At 38.5% G+C, this 24,080-nt stretch overlaps 2 protein-coding genes across 12 annotated transcripts in view; one reads left to right on the forward strand and one right to left on the reverse strand.

The window, feature by feature from the left end:
* The window catches only part of LOC122829151 (teneurin-3-like), a 314,256-nt gene extending 306,305 nt beyond the window's left edge, over nt 1-7,951 (forward strand). For 10 of the 11 annotated variants that reach the window (XM_044113478.1, XM_044113472.1, XM_044113474.1 and 7 more), the window contains 5 exons: nt 1,431-1,541; nt 1,658-1,800; nt 1,936-2,060; nt 2,844-2,974; nt 5,679-7,951. In XM_044113478.1, the coding sequence (XP_043969413.1) occupies nt 1,431-1,541; nt 1,658-1,800; nt 1,936-2,060; nt 2,844-2,974; nt 5,679-6,434 (1,266 nt within the window). In that variant the 3' untranslated portion in view covers nt 6,435-7,951. The remainder of the gene's footprint in view (nt 1-1,430; nt 1,542-1,657; nt 1,801-1,935; nt 2,061-2,843; nt 2,975-5,678) is intronic. The other variant, XM_044113479.1, reaches the window with a different exon arrangement.
* Nucleotides 7,952-8,064: 113 nt separating this feature from the next.
* LOC122829152 (deoxycytidylate deaminase-like) lies at nt 8,065-14,299 on the reverse strand. The gene is made up of 6 exons (XM_044113480.1): nt 14,212-14,299; nt 12,909-13,008; nt 12,509-12,644; nt 11,305-11,421; nt 10,499-10,595; nt 8,065-9,272 (listed from the first exon to the last, which is right to left on the reverse strand). Exons 1-6 carry the CDS (start codon nt 14,244-14,246, stop codon nt 9,203-9,205), a joined length of 555 nt encoding a protein of 184 aa, XP_043969415.1. The 5' UTR covers nt 14,247-14,299; the 3' UTR covers nt 8,065-9,202.
* Between the last annotated feature and the right edge of the window lie 9,781 nt (nt 14,300-24,080).

A 24,080-nucleotide genomic window follows, 5' to 3' on the forward strand; every position in this document is an offset into this window, starting at 1 on the left:
TGTATGCTAATTCTGACAGCCATTAGCCACGTTTCCATCCTATAATCATGCCAATCATGAGCAAACGTTGAAAATTTCACAAAAAATAAAATGTGAATTAGCTGTGTTTCCTGGTTGTCTACACTTACTGAACCCGGGCAACAGCGGCTGGTTGAATCGCTCCAAACCAAAGTGTAATTTCGTCCGATGTTGACGTTAAACTTGGCTATATTAATCAGGTAAATGTTCACTATGTCTGAACTTACTGAGAAAATGTGTTTTTGTCTCCACTTTAACACATCAGCTTTTTTGCAGAAAAGCCAAAAAACACCTCAAACAATGGTAAAAAAAAAAATGTCCAAGTGTGAATCATATTCACTTTTCGTTTCTCTTTTTACAACATATAGTGTGTGGCCAAAAGTAGTATTTCTGAGCTATTGATTTTCTTTTCTGAATTTTATCAATTTAGGAATTTGAATTTACTTATTTCATCTGTTTTATTTTATTCTCTTATTGCCTATTTAATTGTTAGAGAAACTGACCTGTAGAGTATTGACCATTATTGAACATCGACATCAGACAACATAAGACTAATTATTTGAATTATATGTGCCAGTAACAAAACTCACACCACTGAAGCAGCCAGTGGTTCCAAGTGTTGCACAAAGCATCCATTTTTTCCACTCTGACACCTGGACCCCAAAATGTCTGTGCACACCTCTGCATGTGCTCCAAATTACATGACAAAAATTTGCATTCTTTCAAGTTTTTCTTCATCATTATTATTATTTGTGGATATACATGAGATCTGGGGAATAGAACATGAGCTGCATTGTAGTCTTTGTCACAGACCTGTAGCGCCTCCTGGAGGAAAAGATTGTGAACAACATGCCGATCAGGAAGACATTCAATAGACCTGCTCTCACTTTACATTATCTCTCTCATTTTTCCTCATTTAAAGCTTTCTCTTTAAAGTTCAGTCCGCTGACACCTGCTGTCGTGTTTGTACTCCATCTGTCAGCTTCTAATCCCAAAGATCCAGCATTCCTCTCGCTCTGCCTTCCACTTCAAACAAATAAAGCTTTCCTCATTTAGAGCGAATTTGAAAATATTACTTCTGTCTGGGAGCTAAGGATCTCCCACGACATTAGGCTTGTGGGTGTGTGGGCGTGAGTGCGTGCGTGTGTGTGTTTGTGGGCGTGCGTGTAGGCGTGTGTGTGTGTGTTTTTAAATCAAGCTTCTCCCACAGTGATCACAAGTGAATGAACAGGTTAGTCTGGGAGGCTTTAGCAGAACAACACAGAAGAAAACATATAATGATGATGTTTGTATCATTTTTTAAAGCCCTGCTGTATATTACAAAGAGTTGTTCTGCTGTAATGATAGAAATTACCGGTATAAATCATCTCTTAGTTTTATTGAATGTAAGTGTGTTGTGTGTGGCTGCGCAGGGTCACGTGTTTGCCATGGAAATCAGCAGTGGAGAGGAGTTTTATATTGCGTGTGATAACACCGGGACTCCTCTGGCGGTCTTCAGCAACAATGGACTGCTCCTTAAACAGGTACGACTGTTTTCTCATCAACCGCAGGAAGGAAGCAGCTGAGCACGTCGTCTGTTTGTGAAATTATTTTGTGTGTTATGAGCAGATTATGAGTTAATAAATGTGTGTGTTTGCAGGTACAATACACAGCATACGGAGAGGTTTACTTTGACTCCAACCCTGACTTCGTCCTTGTGATCGGGTTCCACGGCGGCCTGTACGATCCTTTGACACGACTGCTGCATTTTGGAGACAGAGATTATGACATCCCCGCTGGGAGGTAGACAGTCTGTCTCTTATTCGATCATTTCTAGTCCAAGCATGGAATGCGACTGCATGCAAGCACTCGCTGTGTGCTTTGTCAGCGTCACACCTGATCAGGTGCTTCGGTTTGTTTCTTCTTCTTCTCCTGAAGATGGACCACTCCAGACATCAGCATGTGGACGCGTGTTGGGAAAGACCCTCAGCCTTTTAACTTGTATATGTTCAGAGGGAACAACCCCGTAAGCAAGATTCATCAGGTCAAAGAGTATGTTACAGGTAATAAGTTCAGTCACTGCAAAGACACAAAACCTTACCAAGTATATTTGGTCCATATTCTGGTGCAAATATTTTTGTACACTTGAAATAAAACAAACCTAACTTATAAGTAATTTTTCTCCGAGGTATAGCTGCTTGTTTTAAGTCAGTCCTTCCTTAATATTAATGAAAAAGTACTAGTTCCAATAGATTACTTCACTCATAACATGGGAAAAATGTCCTGCTGTAAGTTAAATAATCTGCCAGTGTTCTGTTACACCAGCAAAGCAGGATTTTTTACTTTCCTTTGAAACCAGAACAGAAGTCACAGTAATTGCTGCGTTCCAGTTACCTGGGAAATGGGAACTCTGTGCTGGATTTGATGCCAAAATTCTGGTTAAGAAGTCTGCATTTCAGCTTGGCAAAGCCCATAAATGTAGTTTACAATTCCTCGTGCAAACATCATTTTAATTTTTAGTTTCCATAAGCAAAGACCAATTTCCATTTATTCGGTTTAGAGTTGCAGGTGCTACATGTAACATTGATTTTAGACGCACTCTGACATGTATGTCGTGTAAAATTAACACGTTTCCACTGCACTTTACTACAGTTCCCAGTAGTTACTACAGTTCCCAGTAGTTACTACAGTTCCCAGTAGTTACTACAGTTCCCAGTAGTTACTACAGTTCCCAGTTCCAAGAACTGTATTGCAGCATCTGATGTTTACTGGGTTCTTCAACTCCCTCTTTGCTTTTTTTTTTTCTTGTTTGTTAATTTTTTTGTCACTGCCTGTTTTTTCTGCAGATGTCAACATCTGGTTGGTCACCTTTGGTTTTCATCTTCATAACGCTATCCCAGGATTCCCTATTCCCAAATTCGACCTGACAGAGCCGTCCCTGGAGATGAAAAAGAGCCAGCTTTGGGATGACCTGCCTGTGTGTATTCTTATTCATTTTAACTACAATGCTTTAGATAATCTGCCATTGATGACTGAATCCACAGTACCATAGTATATATAGTAATGTGGAACGTTTTTCCTGAGTGATTCATTTGCTCAGTGAGATCTTTTATCACCTCTCTGCAAACTGTGACTTAAGATAAAGGATGACGTTTCAGAAAGCTGAGTTTTATTTATAGTTAATTAAATTCATTCCTGATGTCAGGTGTGTACACAAGAAGACGGAATGCTGTAAATAAATCAATGTATCTGTTTAAAGGTGCACACACTTATGCAACTTATGTAGTTTATGTTTATATATACGAGCAACTTTTGCCTCTTGTCACTTTACAAGACCAACAGATGCAGTAAAATATAATAAATTCAGCCCGATTGTTCAAACAGATTGAGAGATAATTATATACATTCCAATTTGACTCTAGTTATTCAACAATGTAGTCAAGTTCAGTTTCTTATTAACTTAAACTCTAACTTTACAGCATTGCTGAGGCTGCATATAATCAGAATGAAAGAGATCAAAGCACTGAACCCTGTGGTACTCCAAACGTTTCCCTTGTGACTGAATTACATGTATCATTAATACGAACAAACTGGAATCTACCATATAAATATGATGTAAACCAGGTTAGTGCTGATCCCTTTCACTTTTCCCTTGATGTGTTTCCCCCTAACAGATTTGTTTGTTTACTGATTAAATAATTCAGTAACTTTAAATTTGGAAAGAATTATGAAATTGTTTCATCATTCAATAATTTTTTTACATCGCATTAGTTCAGAGTCACAAAGAAATAACATAGAAATAATTACTTCAACTGTGATGTCTTGACACCAAACTACTCTAACATTACTGTCTAAAAATGACCAATTGATGTTATTTTGTTGTAATATTTCTGTCAGCTGTAAAATTCACAACTTAAATACTAAATGCTCTCTTTGTAGATTCAGTCGTAGCTATTCTGTCAGCACCTGTTACAACAACAGACCCATGACGGCACTGACAATTAAGACAAAGCTCTGAACAATGACAGAGGAAAATACTGGCAGATCGGAGAGCGTGATCAAGTGAAGCCAGTCACTCCCATCTCAACCTTATTTTCTGCTCCTTTCTCTTCTCCTACACCCACTCTGTTACTGGGGTAATTATATTGGACAGACTATCAAGCAGTCTCACTTCTACTCAGTTTGTTCAGCTTCAGCCCAAAAAGAGAGTTTGAATCTAGACAGAGTCGCAAATAATAAGAAGGATAGGAGAGAAGTGTAAGTAGAGGATCAGAGAAGGTGAGGAAGGGAGTCAGAAAGGCTCAGAGCAATTTAAAGTGTTATCTGAAGTGAGGAATCATTTTTTCCATAGACCTTCAGAAGCTGCAGGCGTGTTGACCAGCTGAGCCAACCAATACAGATACACACGTGCAGAAAAGATAGTTTACGTTGCAGACCATGTGTACTATGTATTAGCATTGTACAGTTTAATGCACTCCGGTGGAGGAGCTGCATTATGGGGGGTGGGGACAGTTACAATCCCCAGCAGACAAAAAGAAAACATAAACATTTTCATTTTAAGAAATACAACTAAAAATCAGCTTAACTAATAATAAAACAGGTCTTTATATAAACAGTCATGGCTGAATGTAGAATAATAAATGCCCCTGGGCTGGTTGGAGTCAGTTCTGGTGCCCGATGCCAGATAAGAAAATATCTTACTCATTAAAATTACAGAACAATAGGTAGGGCAGGGTCAAAATTGAAGGAAGGTTTGCAGATGGTTTCCATGTTGGTCCCAAAAAGATGATCATTTTCAAATATTTGAGTGTTTAATGTATAAAAAATTCATTATTTTAAGAAAACAACAGATCCGGAATGAGCCCTTTTACTTTAATATGAGATACAGTGTTTATAAAACATGCATAGTATACAACAGAAAACTTCTTTTTTTGTACTCGCTCCTAAAATGTGGAGCCCTGGGTGACTGCCCTTAAAGGCAGGCCAAGTAAAAGATTTTTAACAGGAACCATTTCTGGCCCTTGCACTGATTTGCATTTTATTATGAAGACATTTTTTTTTTTTTGTAATTACAGTAAAATAATACTGACATAAATTTCTTATGATGGAAAATGTTTAGTGCAACACGTTTATGTTTTTATGAGTAGAACCACGTCTACCCAGAGACTTTTACTGAGAAGACAACTTTGTTGCATCCAAATCAGCTTTTAGTGAATTTATCAAACCTGACTGGACGTACCAAAAAAAGAAAGTGACCCAAATCCCGTTATTATCCTACGAGTACATTTGCTCAATAAAGCCAAAACATTTTTTAATTAAAGGCCTTTCTTTTAGTACAGAAAAATCATCTTGAAGTTTTGGATTTACAATGATTAACTTCCCTTTGCCACTAAAAGGAAAGGATTACAGTATTTGTTTGATTTTAGTTCTTTTTCTTTTTTTTTTTCTTGACCTGCAAGGACTTCTAACTGGATGTTTTTGGCCAATGTATCAAAAAGTTTGCACACCCCTGGTCTGTTATATAAAATCCCAGCAAAATACATGGAAGTTGGTAGTTGCAATATGGCAGAAGGTGAAGGAATGTCCATGAGTATAAATGTTTCTGCAAGGCACATTGGTGGCTGTTTGTGTTTTAAGGCGCTGGACATGTTGTGATGTCTCCTTGTTGCTTCTCTCTGCAGTCTATTTCAGGTGTGCAACAGGAAGTAACTCGCCAGTCGTCCGCCTTCCTGTCCTTCGAGCGCATGCCAGAAATCCAGCCCAGCCGACGGCACTCTGACCACACCAAGCCTTGGCTGTGGTTCGCGACCGTCAAGTCACTGATTGGGAAGGGCGTCATGTTCGCTGTGGTGCAAGGACGAGTTGTGACAAATGCTCTAAACATCGCCAGCGAGGATTGCATCAAAGTGGCTGGGGTCCTGAACAACGCCTTCTACCTGGAGAACTTACATTTCACTGTTGAGGGACGAGACACTCACTACTTCATCAAGACCAGCCTTCCTGAGAATGACCTGAGCGCCCTGCGCCTCACCTCAGGCAGAAAGTCCATGGAAAACGGCGTGAACGTCACAGTGTCCCAGTCTACAACCGTGATGAACGGGAGAACGCGGCGCTTCGCTGACGTAGAACTGCAGTACGGTGCCCTGGTCCTCCACGTGCGCTATGGGACGACGCTGGACGAAGAGAAAACGCGAATCTTGGAGCAGGCGCGGCAGAGGGCGCTGTCGAGCGCCTGGGCACGTGAACAGCAGCGAGTGAGAGACGGGGAGGAAGGCGTGAGGCTGTGGACGGAGGGAGAGAAAAGGCAGCTGCTGAGCAGTGGGAAAGTTCAAGGCTACGATGGCTACTATGTCCTGTCCATTGAGCAGTACCCCGAACTGGCCGACAGCGCCAACAACATCCAGTTCCTCCGGCAGAGTGAGATAGGAAGGAGGTAACACGGCGTGAACACGTCCAGACGGTTCCACCTCTGACTGTCAAAGACTAACACTAAAAAAAAAGTTCTGTTTTAACACTAAATGGATGTCACAGATTGAACTAAGACGGCAACAACTGCCCACTGACCCCCTTAGATTTCGCTTTGACCTGAAGCTACAGCTGTGACTGCCTTCATGAACCTGGGAAAGGTTCTTCAACGCCCTACGTTTTCTGTTCCCTTTCGTGCTTTTAGACAGGCTGCACGCATGCCTTTCCACTTCCCTCCGACAGGCCAGGCTAACCCGACTGCTGCATTTGCAAGCTGTGTACCTGTTAAACACAGACTTTGGTTAACGGAGGGAAACAGAGAGACTGGTTCAGATAGGCAGCTTGGTGTGCGAGCAGCCGACCGAAGCAGTTAAACAGCCCTGGACTGTGCATCCCTAACAGATGTTGCGGGTACCATATGTCTGAGGGTCCAGATGGGCCCCATCACTCCAGTTTGAGCCTTGTCTATAGGATTTATTATTCCATGGCTGAAGCCATTGAATGGAACTGTTGTGGACTCTCTCTAAGAGAGACAGGCACAAAAAAGGACTGAAATTTGTACAAGTTAAAAAAACAAAAACAAATAAGACTTTTTTTGTTGTTTGTTTGTAATTTTTGGTTTCGATTTTCTATATAAACTTGCATTTGCTTCAGAGAAAAAAAGGGATATTAAAATCAACAGAAAAGCGTTTACATCCTATTACCTACATGTATCGCACTATTACTACTATACCCACACCCGCACCACCACAACAGATCATGAGAAGAACTGATCAAAAACCAAATGTTGCATTGTATTTTTTTTCCTCCTACTGATAGCTATGATCTGTTTGGTCATTTCTACAAGCACTCCTCATCCCTTGTGCTAACCTAAGGCTTAGAAAGCAAACCTCAGTGTGCAGAGATAAGGGGATCACAGTTCACACTGTCTGTGTCGACCAGGAAGACCCAAGAGTCCATTTCTTCTCCAAATTGTGACTCTGCTTCATAATGCATAGACCTTGTGATTTTGTCAGTCAAAGGTAGTAGTGCTGCTTGCAGTAGAAACTTCTTGTCATGGCTTGGTGGGACAGGGGGGGACAGCTGGGTTGCTGTGTTTAGCGACAGACTGTTGGTTCTCTTGTTGTTTTTGCTCGTTTTTCTTAAAGGGACAGTGCATCTTCATGAATGACACGTAAGTAACAGTAATAGATCAAAAATCGATGTGGCTGTTTTCTCATTGATTGTAGGTCTCTGGTCTCTTAGAGATTTTTTCTGTGTGTACATGTCTGTACAAAGGTTGGAAGGCAACTTTAAACATTTCAAAGGCAACAGAGTTAACATCGTATGCTGCAAAGGGTTTCTTTTCAGACAAGTCGACGTGTTTTGTTGATTTAACTTTATGTTGAAAGTTGAGAAATTCCATTTATCCGTACATCGATATTAGTCTCAGAGAAAGTAATTTATGTACAGTGTTTCTACGGTAAAGAATAAAAATCTTTAAAACTCCTGTTGTTTCGGTGTCTTCCTTTTACTGGCAGTAATTGATTCAGTTTTGATTATTGTAATTACAACAAATCAACATGAAAAGTTAAGCAAAATAAAGTTCAAATTCAAACCCTGTTTGTGCATTTATTCAGCTAATTTGTGTCAGAAATGATATTCAATGAAATGACATTTATTTGGAACATGTAAAATGTCAAAGTGGACATTAAAAAGAACAAAAAATATGTAAAAATTCAAACTTTTCATATCTGGTTCATAAAAGGATCAGGAAGAAGGCAAAGCTCATTAAATTCTACACTGAATTGTCTCATCCAAAAATGTCCCACATTATATATATTTACACACCTAATTTTACTGAATGTCATCATATTTACTTTTTCCTAATTATATCTGTACTTTTTATGTGGCAGAAAAATTCCCCCATACACCAACCCTAATACATTTTGTCAAAAATGAAAATGATCAAATATCAGCAGGTATACAGAGGAGTTAGTCCTTCCAACATCCCGTCAAAACCACATGTAAGTAGGTGGGGAGTTGTGCTAATTGTAAGTCGTCTTTAAAAAACAGCTTTTTTTCAATCATCTATGGAATTATGCAAACTGTGAACATGTTTTTAAAAGAATAAAAAGCATTAAGTTTTTGTCATCCCACTTTTATTGCACTGGGAGGCACAGATGGCTGACATAGTAGAAGGAGGGATGGTGTAAACATCTGCCTTCCCTCCTCATTAAAAAGAATACAAATTCAATGGTGTGCATGTGATTAGCTGTCAATGACTGTCAGCGTAACAAAAAAAGTCATTAGCTCAGATAGTTATGTGTGTGTGTTTTTAAACATGCCTTTTCTTAGCATCTCGGGTCTAAAATGTAAGCAAACTAATAAAATGGCAGCAAACACAACAGGTGAATTTCCACATCTGTAACAATCCAGAGTGATGCACAGTAGCAATGATATCCAGCATTAAGAGTATTTACAACCAATAAAAAAATAAAGCTACAGTAAAGTTATGGATCAAGAAATAAAACCTCTCTTTAAAACATACACAGAATTTTTTTTCCATTAAAGAAATAGAAAAAAAATCATTAAAGGTTAATAAAAAAAAAACATCAAACACAATGCTCATGCTAAATAGGATGGTGAATGCTATTTTCCAAACTGTGAGGATTAAACTACTTCCCTACTGAACACCAGCATGTTCAGGAGTTGTTCATGGAAACAGCCACAGAATCTGCTCTTTCTCCGTCTGCTTAGTTCAGCTGTCCAGCGTTTCCCCGGTGGAATTAAAATCAATAACAATCTTAGACCTTTTGGGCTTGAACTTCCTGTCAAAACACAGAGGAAAAACTGAAGGTCAAATCACACAGACAAGTTGATGATGCACACAACACTAGAAGGGCATGTCGAGAGGGCAAAGGTCAATCCTTTCCAATCCGATTCCTTGCCATGGCCCCTGTCTCATGATAGAATCGGTTCGTTCGAGTCGTCGCTCTGTCAACGAGAGCTGAGCAGCTTCTAGAGAGGGAGAGAAACTTCCCCAATCTAATAAAAGGCTAACAATGAGAAAAAAAAAAAGTATTTGAATTCTGAAATCAAATACGTGCACAGATCTGGAGACCAGATTGGACAAAAACTTATATAATTTCCTGATTATTTCACTTACAAGAAGATATTTTTCCAATCCCATCAGTGAAGTAATCTGCCAGTGGAAGGAGATTTTTTCATCAATGTTAATAAGTTATTTACTTAAAACAAGCTCCTATATCTCACTGAAAAGTTACTTGTAAAAGTTAGTAAATAAGACAAAACTAAGCTAGTTGGACTAGAAACTAGAGTAAAAATACTTTTGTGATTTTGTAGTGTATTTAGAATATACTTAAACTATTCTGGAACTTAAAACTGTAAATAATTACAATATTTGGAAATGATGTGATTATTTTAGGAACTATTAAACCCTCAGATCAGCAGGAGTGGTGGCGATGTTATTTTTACCACTTTTTGAACTTTTGGGATCAGATCAAGTTAACTTTCGTTTACATCCAAGTTGTAAGAAACTGATAGTTACTATTTTGTCTATATTTTAAATTTCTGCCCCGATTTCCTTAATAGTTGGTGTTCATGATGAACCAAAGGTCTGAAAATCAGTCACTTTTACGTTTTAATCTGCAGTGAGAGATGATTGACAGACAGACCTGCCTGCACATGCATGGCTAACAGTCACCGCACTGTTGCCAACTTTGTCACTATATGCAGTGACTTTTCAGACAGAAAAAAAAGGGGATAAAGAAAAAAAACACGCCAGCATTGGACAACGTCAGAAAAGGCTTATTATAAAAGCTCAGTGATCAGTCAGAAACCTGCCATCGGTGCACCCAAAAAGAAAGTCAAATACATTTTTCTTTTTAAAATCCAATTAACACTGGTCTCTAGACTTTTCTAAACAAGGAGCTCAACCTACTAAATCTCCAGGCATACCTGAGTAACCTCAATTTCCCTCCATCACACACAGACAAACACATAAAGCAGGAAACAAGCAGTGTTTGTGATCTACCTGTACTGTACTCCAGCCATGCTGAGCAGCCTTCTGGAAGCAACCGTCTCAGGCGTATCATGATATTTGTCTGAAAAATATACAACTTCTTTAAGACCTGGATGGAGAGAGGCAGAGACACAGAAACAATTTTAGCTATTAAACATGAATATGTATCAGCTCATGTTATACGACATTCAATCCAAATCAAATTTACAGCAGACGGCTGATATTCATCTTTGCAGATTTAAATTATTGCTCTGCTGAAGATTTTTTGATAGTTTATAAATTCTAAGTTTCAAAGAATATTTTCCAAACAGACATGCTAGACTGATATGTGGCCAGATTTCCACAGGAACCAATCAGAGGTTACACAGCAGATATGAAAGAAGCATTAGTCTGAAAACACTTTTTTGAGTCTGAAAACAGCAGAAAATATAAGTACATTTAGCAAATTTAAGACAAAAATACTTCTGTTTTTAAAAATATGTTTTACCCCAAGCTCATCAGGGGGCGGTTTTAGCTTCATTCAGTTCAAATTCACTAAAGGAATGTTGTGTTGTGCTGATTTGCATTTTTAATGTAATTTCCAAGAGTGTATAAAGGTTAAATGGGAAATCTGCAAGGAGTCCGTTTTTTATCCAATTGTAAGAATAATCAATTATTAAAATAATTGTTAGTTGCAGTCCAACAATCAACAGGCACTATTAAGTGAAATTTGCTCTTTAAATAATCTCAAAAGTAAAAATTAGAAATTAATAATAAAAGGCTCTTATGAGGCTGTCCTAATAATGAGATTATTTCAGCTCTGTCATCCAAGCACTCACCTGCTTGGATGATGAGTTTAGCACACTCATTGCATGGGAACAAAGCCACATACATTGTGCATCCTTTCACATCAGCGCTGTTCTTGTTCATGATGGCATTCAGTTCTGCATGGCACACTGTGGGACCAAACAGACCAACAACATGAGGCGGGTCAGTTTACATCCATTTTAGACATATTACATTACAAACAAGGCACACATCTAACAGTGGGACCTTTGACCTGAGAGAAAATTTTCCTTGAAATGCACTGGTATGAGAATTTGGGCAAATATCAATATTGATTTTGCTGTTATGTTCAATAACCGATATGTATATTTTATACATTTTCTGACTATTTTAACAGTGTGAAAAAACAACCACACAGACATTGCTTCTGTACTTCATGTAAACACCTCATAATCTTGTGACGCTGTAGCTGCCTTTCCATTCCAAATCTGCACACAACTTTGCACATTTTCCCAAATTTTTATATTTTTACATATGTTGAAAAAAACCAATTTCACAATTGCAGTGTTTTGAATAAATAGGAGACGCAATTAAAAATCACACGTGAAACAGTTTATTGATGTGATAATTCATTAAAAGCAACGCCGTCATCATCATGCAACTTCCTGTTGTTTTCACCAGTAGTAACATCCGATTGTTGATCACGTGACTCATGACAAGGAAAAGGCGTTTCCATTAAGGTTTTGCAAAATATACTAATTTCATTCCATTAAAATCCACCTCATCCCAGCACAAACTTTTCTTTAGCAAAAAACTTTTGTTTTTTTTAATATTGACATGTTTCCAAAAATTGTATTTGTTTTGGTCATTCCAAATTGAACAATTATGTGGTTCATGAAAACACAGTTAGTAATAGCATCACTATCATGTGACCAACCCCCTCCTGCTCCAAAACACAAAGAGCAACAAGATGGAAATAAACATTTTGTTAACATCAGCTCAGTTTTACTTTTTGCACCGATACATTAAAGGTGACTAACACTGGGAAATATCTACATTAATCACGATATATTGTAAATCCACAACTTACTCTTTTTACATTTACACAATCCAAAACATTTAAGTAAACTTGTAAAATTTCCATGTGAGGTTTTGAGGTGCTTTGTTAAGAAAGATGAAAAAAAACAAAGAGAACCTTATTCAGATCAAAATTTGGAAAAGGAAAAGAGGGACACATTGATGGCAGTGTGTTCCTACCATAAGGGTATTTGGTATCGAGGCGGTCATCGGCAGAACGAGACCAGGGCAACTTGTCGTTATCACAACCATTGGGCATGCCGTTGTAACCAATGCCAACAATCTTATTCTCTTGATTCACTATGCATGCGCCCACCTGGTGGGAGAGAGAAGGTCTGAAAACATCAGTTATTTACCACCCATGCACACACGCCCACGCACACACACACACACAGTTTGGTCATTTTGCGTTCAACTTGACACAAATACTAAAGAAAACCCTCCGTGTTCGCTCCTGTTGTCAACTCCTGAGCAACAAAAACAGTTAAAATATCTAAATATGTTAAGTAGTTAATAAAAATGCAACCGTCAACCCCTGACCAAAGTATTTAGTAGCTTCATTCCGTCCATTCGCCCTCACCTGTGTACTTGGGTCTTTGCTCCTTTGTGCTGACAGAAAGGCCACAGCCATGAAGTAGTCTTCCAAGTCCAGGCAGTCATCCCTTTTCTGGGTCGCACTTCTGCAGACACATAAAGACAAAATACAGCTTAATATAGGTTTTTATGTTAATTACAAATATAAATACTTAGGACTCTAAAATATTGTGTGTGCTTTTAAGTGATGTTAGCAGCAGAGAGTGTGCCAAGTTGGGAAGCAGATGGCTTTGAGCTAAGAATTGACACCTAGGAGGAAAGTACATCAAAGACTGAAAGCGGGGAAACTCTTTTGTAAATCGTCGGTAAACATACATTTGCGCTTTGGCATGTTGTTGCCCACACTGCGGCTCAGGGATTACGTCACATGCAGCGCAGTGCCCTAGTGCCTGTAAATTTAATGGTCTAATGAAGGTAATTTAAAAAACAGGACATTTCCTCACTCTCTAAAAAAATATGTCCCGGGACATATTTTTTGAAATATGTTCCCGGGACATGTCCGTGAAATACGGACGTTTGGTCACCCTAAGCAGTAGGAGATTGTAACTGAAAACACATGTCTGTCTGTTCTCCTTGCGAGTACAAGAATCTAACTCTCTTGTCTTTCCTGTGTTTGTTTAATTTGTCTTTAATTGGTGTTTAAACCTGACATTTAATGAATTATGGAGAAAATGAAAGTTTAAACAACCTTATCTCTGATTAGTTGAATTTTTTGTTCTGACTTCTGAGTAATAGTTGACATAAATAATGTGGAGGATGAAGACTTAATTGAATAGATTTCATTTCTTACTCTTCAATTAGAATTTCCAGGTCAGAAAACTAAAATTTAAAGCCTTTAAATTTTGGGATTAAAACCTGGTGATTGTGCTAATCATTAACAGTTTTTTATATACAACTAATAATTATCTAAGTTTACTTTTAAAACGTTGCGAATTGGATAAGAATGAGTAAAATTTTGCTTGAGGAAAAACACCAAACAAAATCTTTGAGGCGGAGAGGCAAAATTCCTTCAATCGAAAAGGACCGTAATGCGCATGTGCAAGCAAAAAGTCATACATAAGACTGGTATGAAACTTATTTCAAATATATCAATTGTTTACGGTCTATCTTAACGTAACAAACACATTTAACACGACCATACCTCTACTTTCGTGTCTAATACATGTGATAGACATGTTGACTCTCAGACTGGAGATTGAGACAAAACAAACCGCATACGAGGAAACATTCAAGTTATTATCTGACCCTTCACACATGTTAGTCATTTGTAATATAAGCGAGGTTTTTACCCTTTAGACGGGTCCGGCCGCTTGTTTTCTTCCATGGTGCACAGAAGATAGGAAGCTTTGTTTGAGCAGCAAAAGCAGAGGTATTTGAATGTTCTGTCAGTGCAGGGCCAGTCCTAAATATAGGCAAGGGGTGGGACATGCCCCCTCTGCCTGGTACTGACTGACGTATCCCCAGCCAATCAGGGCTGGTGTGATTTAATTGGAGCTTCTGACGAGGTCACGCCCAGGGCATTCCCATAATGAGACACAAAACGAATGCTATGGATAGAATTTACAATTGCAACAAAATAATTTTAGGTCTGTCTTAGCTCTTTGTGCGATGTATAATTTCCCAACAAGGTGGGTCCTGATGATTCTGTAAAAATAACCCAAAAATTATTCAAGAAGATTCTTCTGAGCTCTACTGCAGCTAGAGATCAAACAGCATTGTTGAACTTGTCTTGTTCAACGACACGTTCAACAAGTTCAACAAGTTGAACAAGTTGAACAAGACAGGTCTCTACTTCATCATTCATTGTGTCCTACATCAAATCATACAGATGTAAACGCTACTTTAGCTGTTAGAAGGCAGTTTTTCCCTCTCAGTGATATTCATTTTTATTTATTTGTTTGGGTACCATAACAACTTCCTCATCATTCTGAAAGTGAAAGAGAATATCACACATTTTTAAACGTTGATGTTGAGGAAATGCTGTTACCAGATTTTTTTGAAAATCAACTAATAAGTTAAGATTTTAAAAAGCTGAATATTTTATAAACCTTATTTTCACTTTTGAACTCCAGCTCCTCGAGTCTTTTTTCCAGAATATCCAGCTTGTTGAATGCAGACATAAGAGTGTCGACATTAGCCTCCAGGGCCGAGAGTCTTCCATCTACCTCCGATGACTAAAAGACAGAAAGAATTGACTAATAAAAGAAAAATGTGTGCTCAGTGTTAAATTATTCAATAAATACTAACAAACTATGATCTAATTTATTTTTCATTACACTTCCAAATAAAAAGCTCTCCTTTGACTCCTCTTCATCTAGAGTTGGGATTTCAGATAAACCAGAGGGTGGCATTTCAGAGTGATGGGTAGAGCCTTCATTATCAGCAGAAAAAGTGTCTTCTTTGGCTGACGTAGCAAAATGTAAAGGATTTCTTCTGTGATCTTCCACAAATGGATGTTTGGACACCTAAAACAAAATGGAACTTTGTTAAAAATAAAAACATATTAAGTCCTGGTGGAAAGAATCTCAGTATTAGACTTACAGCATCTACATCAGTGGTTGTCATCTGACTTTTCTTTCTAATATTGTGTTTAGCAGGATATCTCACTTTGGGATACTGTTAGGCTATCAATTGATTTCTGATGCAGACTCTAAAGATGATGAAGATGATGACACCGTGAAGAATGTTTGCTTGTCTGTACATGATTACGTGTTTTACTTACCATTTTTAATTCTCTGAATGCAATAATGTTTGACCTCTCAAATATGATCTTTCAGTTGAAAATGTAAAGAGAAGTGGTGTGAGAATGTGGGTATTTTTATATGTTATTCGGGGGGAAATGAAAGAATTAAAATAACCGGGTAGCCAGCGGGTGCACTTGGCAATTGCGCCCAAGGAAATAGATGGGTTCGTACCCAAAGAGAAGAAGACTTATTTTAATTAAAAAAATAGTTAATTTTATTCTTTCTCTTTTTTTAAAAAAAACAGTAAAATTCAAGGAGCACAATAGGAAAGGGAGTGCAGTGCTGGGGCCTACCAGCAAGGGGGAGGGCAATCCAAATGTGGGAACTGGTCCTAAACAAATTAATAAATCAAAATAAATCACCCCAAGCACTTGTGAATAAACATTCCATCCGTGAAGAAATCCCAACACCGGTCACCCGCACAGCACACTGGTCCAGTCCCTCTGGATGCCCCCCCCTCATTTGTCTATTTTTGCCAATAAATTACTTGAAGCTGAATTATATAAAATACATCCATAATCAAAAATAGATCGAATTAAACCAATATAAATCATCCTTAATGTTTTCCTATCAGCTCCCCATTCTCTGCCTACTAGACATCTTATAATATTTAAAATTCTTTTTACCACTATTTTATCTATGTGTATTTTCCATGTGAGTTTTTTATCAAACCACATCCCCAAATATTTAATTTCTTCTCTCCTTTCTATTATACTCCTATATAATTTAAGTTCCACATTACAACCCACTCTCTTTTTTGAAAAAACAACAAACTTAGATTTAGATATTGAAAACCTAAATCCCCATTCTAATGCCCACGCTTCAACATTATTTAACGCTTCCTGCACTTTCTGTTTTATAAATTCAATGTTCCTTCCCCTTTTCCAAATAACACCATCATCTGCAAATAGTGAAACACCTAAGGATTTATCTATATTATTGAAAATATCATTAGTCATTATACTAAATAAAATAGGGCTTATAATACTCCCTTGGGGAGTTCCATTCTTCACTTGGTATTCTGAGCTAATTTCCCCTTCTATTTTCACTCTAATATTTCTTCCCGTTAAGAAATTTCTAACCCATCTATACATTTTACCCTTTATGCCTGTTAGTTTTAATTTAATCAGCAATCCTTCTTTCCACAACATATCATAAGCCTTTTCCACATCCAAGAACACTGCTATCACACTCTCTTTATTAATTTGAACTCGTCTAATTTCATGTTCCAAACATACTGCTGGATCAATCGTACTTCTTCCTTTTCTAAACCCAAATTGGTATTCTTTAATCTTCCCCTTGGATTCTAAGAAATACATTAACCTATTATTTATCATTTTCTCCATAACTTTACCTAAACACGACGTTAGGACTATTGGTCTATAACTTCCAGTTAAATATGGATTTTTCCCAGGTTTGCATATAGGAATAATAATAATAGCTTCCTTCCATTTATCAGGCAAAACTCCTTCCTCCCAACTTTTATTAAATCATTTTAAAAAATTTTCTTTACTCACAACACTAAGATTACTCAACATATTATAAGTGATTTGATCATTACCAGGGGTTGATTTTCTAGAATTCCTCAACACTTTATATCAATAAAGAATTTTCCTTAACTGAATTAAATAGTCATCATAATCTTCATCATTTTGAATTAATTCTATATTCCGCTGCTTGTTGGTTTTACGTCCTAATTTTTCCCTATTATTTAGATTCTCTGTACTATGTATCTTAGCGAACATCTTTGCTAATACCTCAGCCTTACGTTTATTATGTATAATATTATTTCCATTTTCTTTTATTATTGGAAAAGATAGCTCTTTTCCATTCCCTGACATTTTTTTAATAGTATTCCAGACCTTATCTAATGCTGAATTCTTCCCCAAAGACTCACAATACTTTCTCCAATAATTTCTTTTAGCACTTTTAATAACTCTCCTAACTTCTGCCTGTTTTCTTTTATAGTTTATCAGATTCTGAAAGTTTATCTTTTTACTTAAAGGCCTTATTTCTCTGTTTAATAACTATTGAACATTCTATTGTCCACCAAGGAACTATTTTTTTTTCTTCCTATTTCCAGTACTTTTGGGAATACTTAATTTAGCCGAATTTATTATACCCTTGCTAATTTCTGAATTGACCTCATTGATTGGATTATTTATCTCTACATTTTTAAAGTATTCTTCACTCAAAACTCCAAACATACCCCAATTTACTCTCCCAAACTTCCACCTCCCCTCAATTTTTGACTGATCTTGTTTCATACCTACCCCTATATTAATGATTATTGGGTAATGATCACTTCCCATTGTATTTTCTTTCATAATTTTCCATCTGCATACATCAGCAATAGATTGAGATACCAATGTGAAGTCAATAGCAGACTCTTTACCTCTTACAATATCCACCCGAGTGCCTTCTCCATTATTTAAAACAATCAAGCCTTTTTCTTCTTTTAACTCTTCTACAATCTCTCCATTATAGTTGTCTTGATCACCCCATAATGTGCTGTGCACATTAAAATCCCCACACCACAATATTTTCCCTCTCCAACTTTTTAGGATTCCTACAAGTATTGATTTTTCTAATTGTTTACAAGGGTTATAGAAATTAATTATTTTGACACTCCCTTCATTTGTCCATACTTCAGCTACAATGATTACTAAATCTGACACTATTTGTACAGGTAGTTGAATACATTTTATATTAGTTTTGATGAAAAAAAGCACACCCTCCTCCATTTTTACTTTCCCTGTCTTTACGTAGAACTGAATAACCATTAATAGTAATCTGTAATGATGGTTTGAGCCAAGATTCTTCAATACATATTATGTCCGGTTTTGAATTTAATTTACTAATGAAACCTTTAAATTTTCATTAGTAAAATTTAAAGGTTTCATTTGATACGAAACTTCGAGCATTCCACTGTACTATTAGAATTATGTAACTGTTTGAGACGCTTCAAAATCAGCTGACCCTTCACCTTGTCTTAGCTCATCATGTATTTTCTCCCAAGACAAATCTTTTACCTTAAAAAATTTTGTAGCTGCTTTCACTATAATTTTAATCTTCTCAGTTTTATTTCTTGCTTGTTCTGAACAGTTAATTATGTACGCAAGAAATGGAATTAATTTATGTAACGTAATATTTCCCTGATCTTTATTTGTCACTACTATCCTTTCCTGATTTTCATTCAAATTATTATCATTACTTTTCACCTGTTTCACTGCCTCGACATAAGTTATTCTCTTTTCAGTCCTAATTTTTTGAATTTCAGCTGCCTCTTTCCTTATATTGCGTCCTGCATATGCTGCAGTATGATTTCCTCCGCAGTTGCAACACTCGACAGGATTATTTCCACATTCCCCATAAGGGTGTTCTCCTCCACACCTGCCACATCTCTGCTTCCCTTTACAAACATTTGCAACATGCCCATATCTTTGACATTTGTAGCATCTAACCAGTGATGGAATATATTGTCTTACATTATAACTCAAATATCCAAACATTATCTTATCAGGCAGAATTCTATCTTTGAAGATCAATAGTACAGACGTACTATCCATTTTCTTTCCATCCCTAAAAGCTTGTAGTCTCTTGATTTCTGTAATTTCTCCTCCTTTAATCATTTTCTTCATCTCTTCCAAGTTTTCTCCTACAGGGATTCCTGAAATCTCCCCTTTGACCCCTTTTACCTCCCCAGTTACCTTTCTTTCTATCACTTCCTTTTTACACACCATTTGTAGCTTAAGAGCTTTATTTCTTTGTTCAGCATTTTTACATATAATTAGTAGACTCCCATCTCTTATCACCTTGGCCATTTCTACCTCTCCAATAGCTCTCATAAGTCCATTTGACAAACTCATTGAGTTTGTCCACATCAAATCCTGTCCAGTTTTAAACTTTAATATTACTTTAAATTCTTCTATCATTGCTTTCTTCCTTATTTCAATTGTTTCCTCTTCATCTTCAAGAGATCTTTTCCCATTACCCAATCCTTGTTTTCCCTTATCTCTTCCCTCTCCCTCTCTTCTATTTTCTACCATTGACCAACCTGTTTCCATATCATCCCCCTCCAAACTTCCCCCACTACTACTAGCCATCTGATCCACTCACAACCCGGATTATGCCACAAACCGCTTCTTTTTCCCAACATTCAGCGTCTCTTCTTAAGAGCTTGGCTTTTCCTCAACTGATGCCTCCGTCTCCACTCCACACCACAGATTTGCTCCTGCTCGCGGTCACCCGTTGACCATTCCCTTCAGCAAGGGAGTGGTCAATGTTTGGATTAAGGGTGCGGTTGCAGCCAGTTTCACCAGATAATTAATTGCTCGGCAAGAAATTCCTTCACACAAAAGAGCGTGTGAAGCTAGATCATTTGTTTTTGTTTAAGCATAAATGGAAATGCGTTTTGAACGGAATGTTCCAGAAGATATGCTGTATAACCCTTTTACACTTTGCAGGTGTGTTACCTGATTTTCTTTCTTAGAACTGCAACTGCATGTAACTAGGGAACACCCTGAATGAAATAAAAAGAGAGGGTGTGGCAGGATGTGTTTTCAGAGCAGTAGGAGATTGTAAATGAAATACATCTCTGTCCGTTCTCCTCGTGAGTAAAAAGAATCTAACTCTCTTGTCTTTTCCTGTGTCTGTATTTGATGTTCTAGGTGCTTTAAACCTAATACTCTCCAATTATGGCAAAAAAAACCAAAACTCCCCCATACATCAACCCTGGTACATTTTATCAAAAATGAATATGATCAAATATCAGCAGGTAGGCCTGTCGCGATAAACGATAAATCAATTAATGTACAATAAATCAAAGCTATCGACGTGAATTTAATTATCGGCTTCTCTCCCAACCTTTTTCTCTTTCTGTTGATGACACTGAATGAAAAAAGGCTCACCTCCGGTGCTCTCCACTGAATAGGTGTGCAGGACAGAGTTGACCTTACTTTAACACTACAAGTGTGATCTTTGAAGATGGTCTTTTGAGAGTTTCCCTTAGTCGTAAAACTGCATCTGATATGTGTTAGATCCTGGGGGCTCCTAATCTTATTAGCACCAGCCCCTTTTGTTCTTGTTTTTGTGTTAATAAAAGGCAAGTTCTTCTGCAGAGTTTCAGAACACATGGTGAACTGTTCTGAGGAGCAGTTCTCTGTGTCTTCTCCTTCTGCAGAAGCTTGGTTGAAAACTCATAACGTTGTCTGTGGTTCTTTCTTCGTATTTAGGTAAACAAAAATACCTAACAGCAGTCCTTGTATGTAATCATTATTTGGGTGGCATTGCATTATGACTCTGGATTATAAATGCTAAGAATATGTACATGGAACATTAAGGGAAGTCACTCAGCAATCAAAAGAAAGAAGGTCCTTTTAGCCCTTAAGAAGGAATGCGTAGATATTGCGCTGCTGCAGGAGACACATTTAAATGAATCCGGACATTTAAAATTGCAACAATACGGTTTTGAACATGTTTTTTTCTCCTCTTTTACTAACAAAAGTAGAGGAGTTGCAATTCTTATTAAAGAATCAGTGCCCTTTACAGTCATAGAATGTATTAAAGATACAAATGGGAGGTACGTACTTGTCAGAGCAATGATAAATGGTGAAGAATTTGCCATATTGAATGTTTATTTTCCACCGGGCCACCCAATTAACTTCTTAACGGAAATAATGGCAAAACTTGCAGGGCTCTCTCTTGAAAATGTTATTGTGGGAGGTGATTTTAATTGTCTTAAGAATCCACTGCTTGATAGGCTCCCCATTAGCCCCCTTCCCATTTCAGGGAAATCAAAACAGATTTTTGATCTTTTTGAGGAGGCAGGGTTTGTGGATGTATGGAGAAAACTCCATCCTGCTGGAAAGGAATATACTTTCTACTCCAACCCCCACAAATGCCACACAGGTATTGATTATTTTTTTCTCCCTAAAACTATTTTAAGACACGTTGCTTCCTGCAAAATAGGACACATTGTTATATTTGACCATGCTGCAATTATACCTTTAAAAATGCTGGTGTTCAATCAAATCATTGGAGAATAAATCCTCTAATTTTAAAAGATGAAAAATTTGTGCAGTATTTTAGAACAGAATTCAAACAATTCCTCGATGTCAATTCTCCTTCTGCTAGCAGCCCCTCCTTGCTCTGGGACACAGCTAAGGCATTTAGTAGAGGACTAATAATATCATATACATGTAGCAAAAAACGAAGAATTGCAGAACAACAAAACATTTTAGAAAGAAAGCTTAGACTCAAAGAATATATAAAAAAAACCTTCGCGGTCTAAGTTGGGGGAGCTCAATGCTATCCGGTGCTCACTGAATACATTACTGACGCAGAACGCTACAGACAAAGTCAAATTTGCTAAACAAAAATTGTTTGAATACGGGGATAAACCAGGTAGATACCTTTCCTATCTTGTAAAAACACGGAAGACCTCCCAAACAATTGCTTCAATTTCTGACCGGAGGGGTTCATATTCTACAGACCCGGAGAAAATAAACACAGCTTTCTGTGAATTTTACAGAAATTTGTACCAATCTGAACAATGTGACAACTCTCAATCTTTAATGGAAACATTTTTCTCAAAAATTAAGCTGCCCAATTTGCCAGAGGACAAAAAAAAAAGATCTAAATGCAGAAATATCGGAGGCAGAGGTGGAAAGAGCCATCAGATCCCTACAGGGAGGGAAGGCACCGGCCCGGATGGGCTCACTTCGGAATTCTACAAAACATTTATGGACCTGCTGTTAAAGCCCTATCTATCCATGCTGAATGACTCATTTGGTAACGGTGTCCTCCCCCCTTCCCTCCGGGAAGCAAATATATCCTTAATTCTTAAGAAATCAAAACCTCCAGAAAATTGTGGCTCTTATAGACCGATTTCATTACTTAATGTCGATTTGAAAATACTGTCCAAAATTCTAGCAATACACTTGGGAAAACATTCTACCCCTTTTGATAGGGATAGATCAAACGGGTTTTATCAAGGGCCGTAATTCCTGCAATAACCTCAGACGTCTTTTGAATGTGATTCAGCTGTGTCATCAGCGGGCAGTGGATGGTCTTGTAGTGTCCTTAGACGCAGAGAAGGCGTTTGACCGCGTGGAATGGTCATATCTTTTTCATACTCTGCATCAATTTGGACTGGGCCCCAACTTTATCAGCTGGATTAAAGTCCTCTACAGTTGTCCCTGAGCTGCAGTTATTACAAATGGGGTTAGGTCTAGAAATTTTGAGGTGGGAAGGGGAAACAGGCAGTGCTGGCCCCTTTCACCTCTTTTATTCACTCTTGCAATCGAACCGCTGGCTGAAGCAATTCGTAGTGACCCCACTGTATTCGGTATCAACACTGATCGGGGGACCCATAAAATATCTTTATATGCCGATGATGTTCTGTTGTTTCTCTCTAGACCTACCACTTCAGTCGAAAGAGTCATTGCAATTATTAATCAGGTTGCAAGGTTGTCGGTGCCTGTCGCGGCGGCAACCCTCGAACCCGTTGGTGGACACCTTCGGTGAGGGAAGCCGTCAGGCTGAAGAAGGAGTCCTATTGGGCCTTTTTGGCCTGTGGGACTCCGGAAGCAGCTGATGGATACCGGCGGGCGAAGCGGCATGCGGCTCGGGTGGTTGCTGAGGCAAAAACTCGAGTGTGGGAGGAGTTTGGAGAGGCCATGGAGAAAGACTTCCGTACGGCTTCGAGGCGATTCTGGTCCACCATCCAGCGTCTCAGGAGGGGGAAGCAGTGCAGCACCAACACTGTCTACAGTGGGGATGGTGTGCTGCTGACCTCAACTCGGGATGTTGTGGGCCGATGGGCAGAATACTTCGAAGACCTCCTCAATCCCACCGACATGCCTTCTATTTTGGAAGCTGAGCCTGGGGACTCTGGGGTCGAGGTCGCCGAGGTGGTTAAACAGCTCCTCAGTGGCAGGGCCCCGGGGGTGGATGAGATCCGCCCGGAGTTCCTTAAGGCTCGGGATGTTGTAGGGTTGTGTTGGCTAACGCGACTCTGCAATATCGCATGGACATCGGGGGCAGTTCCCCTGGATTGGCAGATCGGGGGACCGGAGGGTGTGCTCCAATTATAGGGGGGTCACACTCTTAAGCCTCCCTGGCAAGGTCTATTCGGGAGTTCTGGAGAGGAGGGTCCATCGGATTGTCGAACCTCGGATTCAGGAAGAGCAGTGTGGTTTTCGTCCTGGTCGTGGAACACTGGGCCAGCTCTACACCCTCAGCAGGGTCCTGGAGGGTGCATGGGAGTTCGCCCAACTAGTCTACATGTGTTTTGTGGACTTGGAGAAGGCGTTCGACCGTGTCCCTCGGGGAGCCCTGTGGGAGGTTCTCCGGGAGTATGGGGTACCAGGCTCCTTGATACGGGCTGTCAGGTCCCTATATGACCGGTGTCA

Source organism: Gambusia affinis, linkage group LG04 (assembly GCF_019740435.1).
Source record: "Gambusia affinis linkage group LG04, SWU_Gaff_1.0, whole genome shotgun sequence".
In the NCBI taxonomy this organism is placed as follows: Eukaryota; Metazoa; Chordata; class Actinopteri; order Cyprinodontiformes; family Poeciliidae; genus Gambusia; species Gambusia affinis.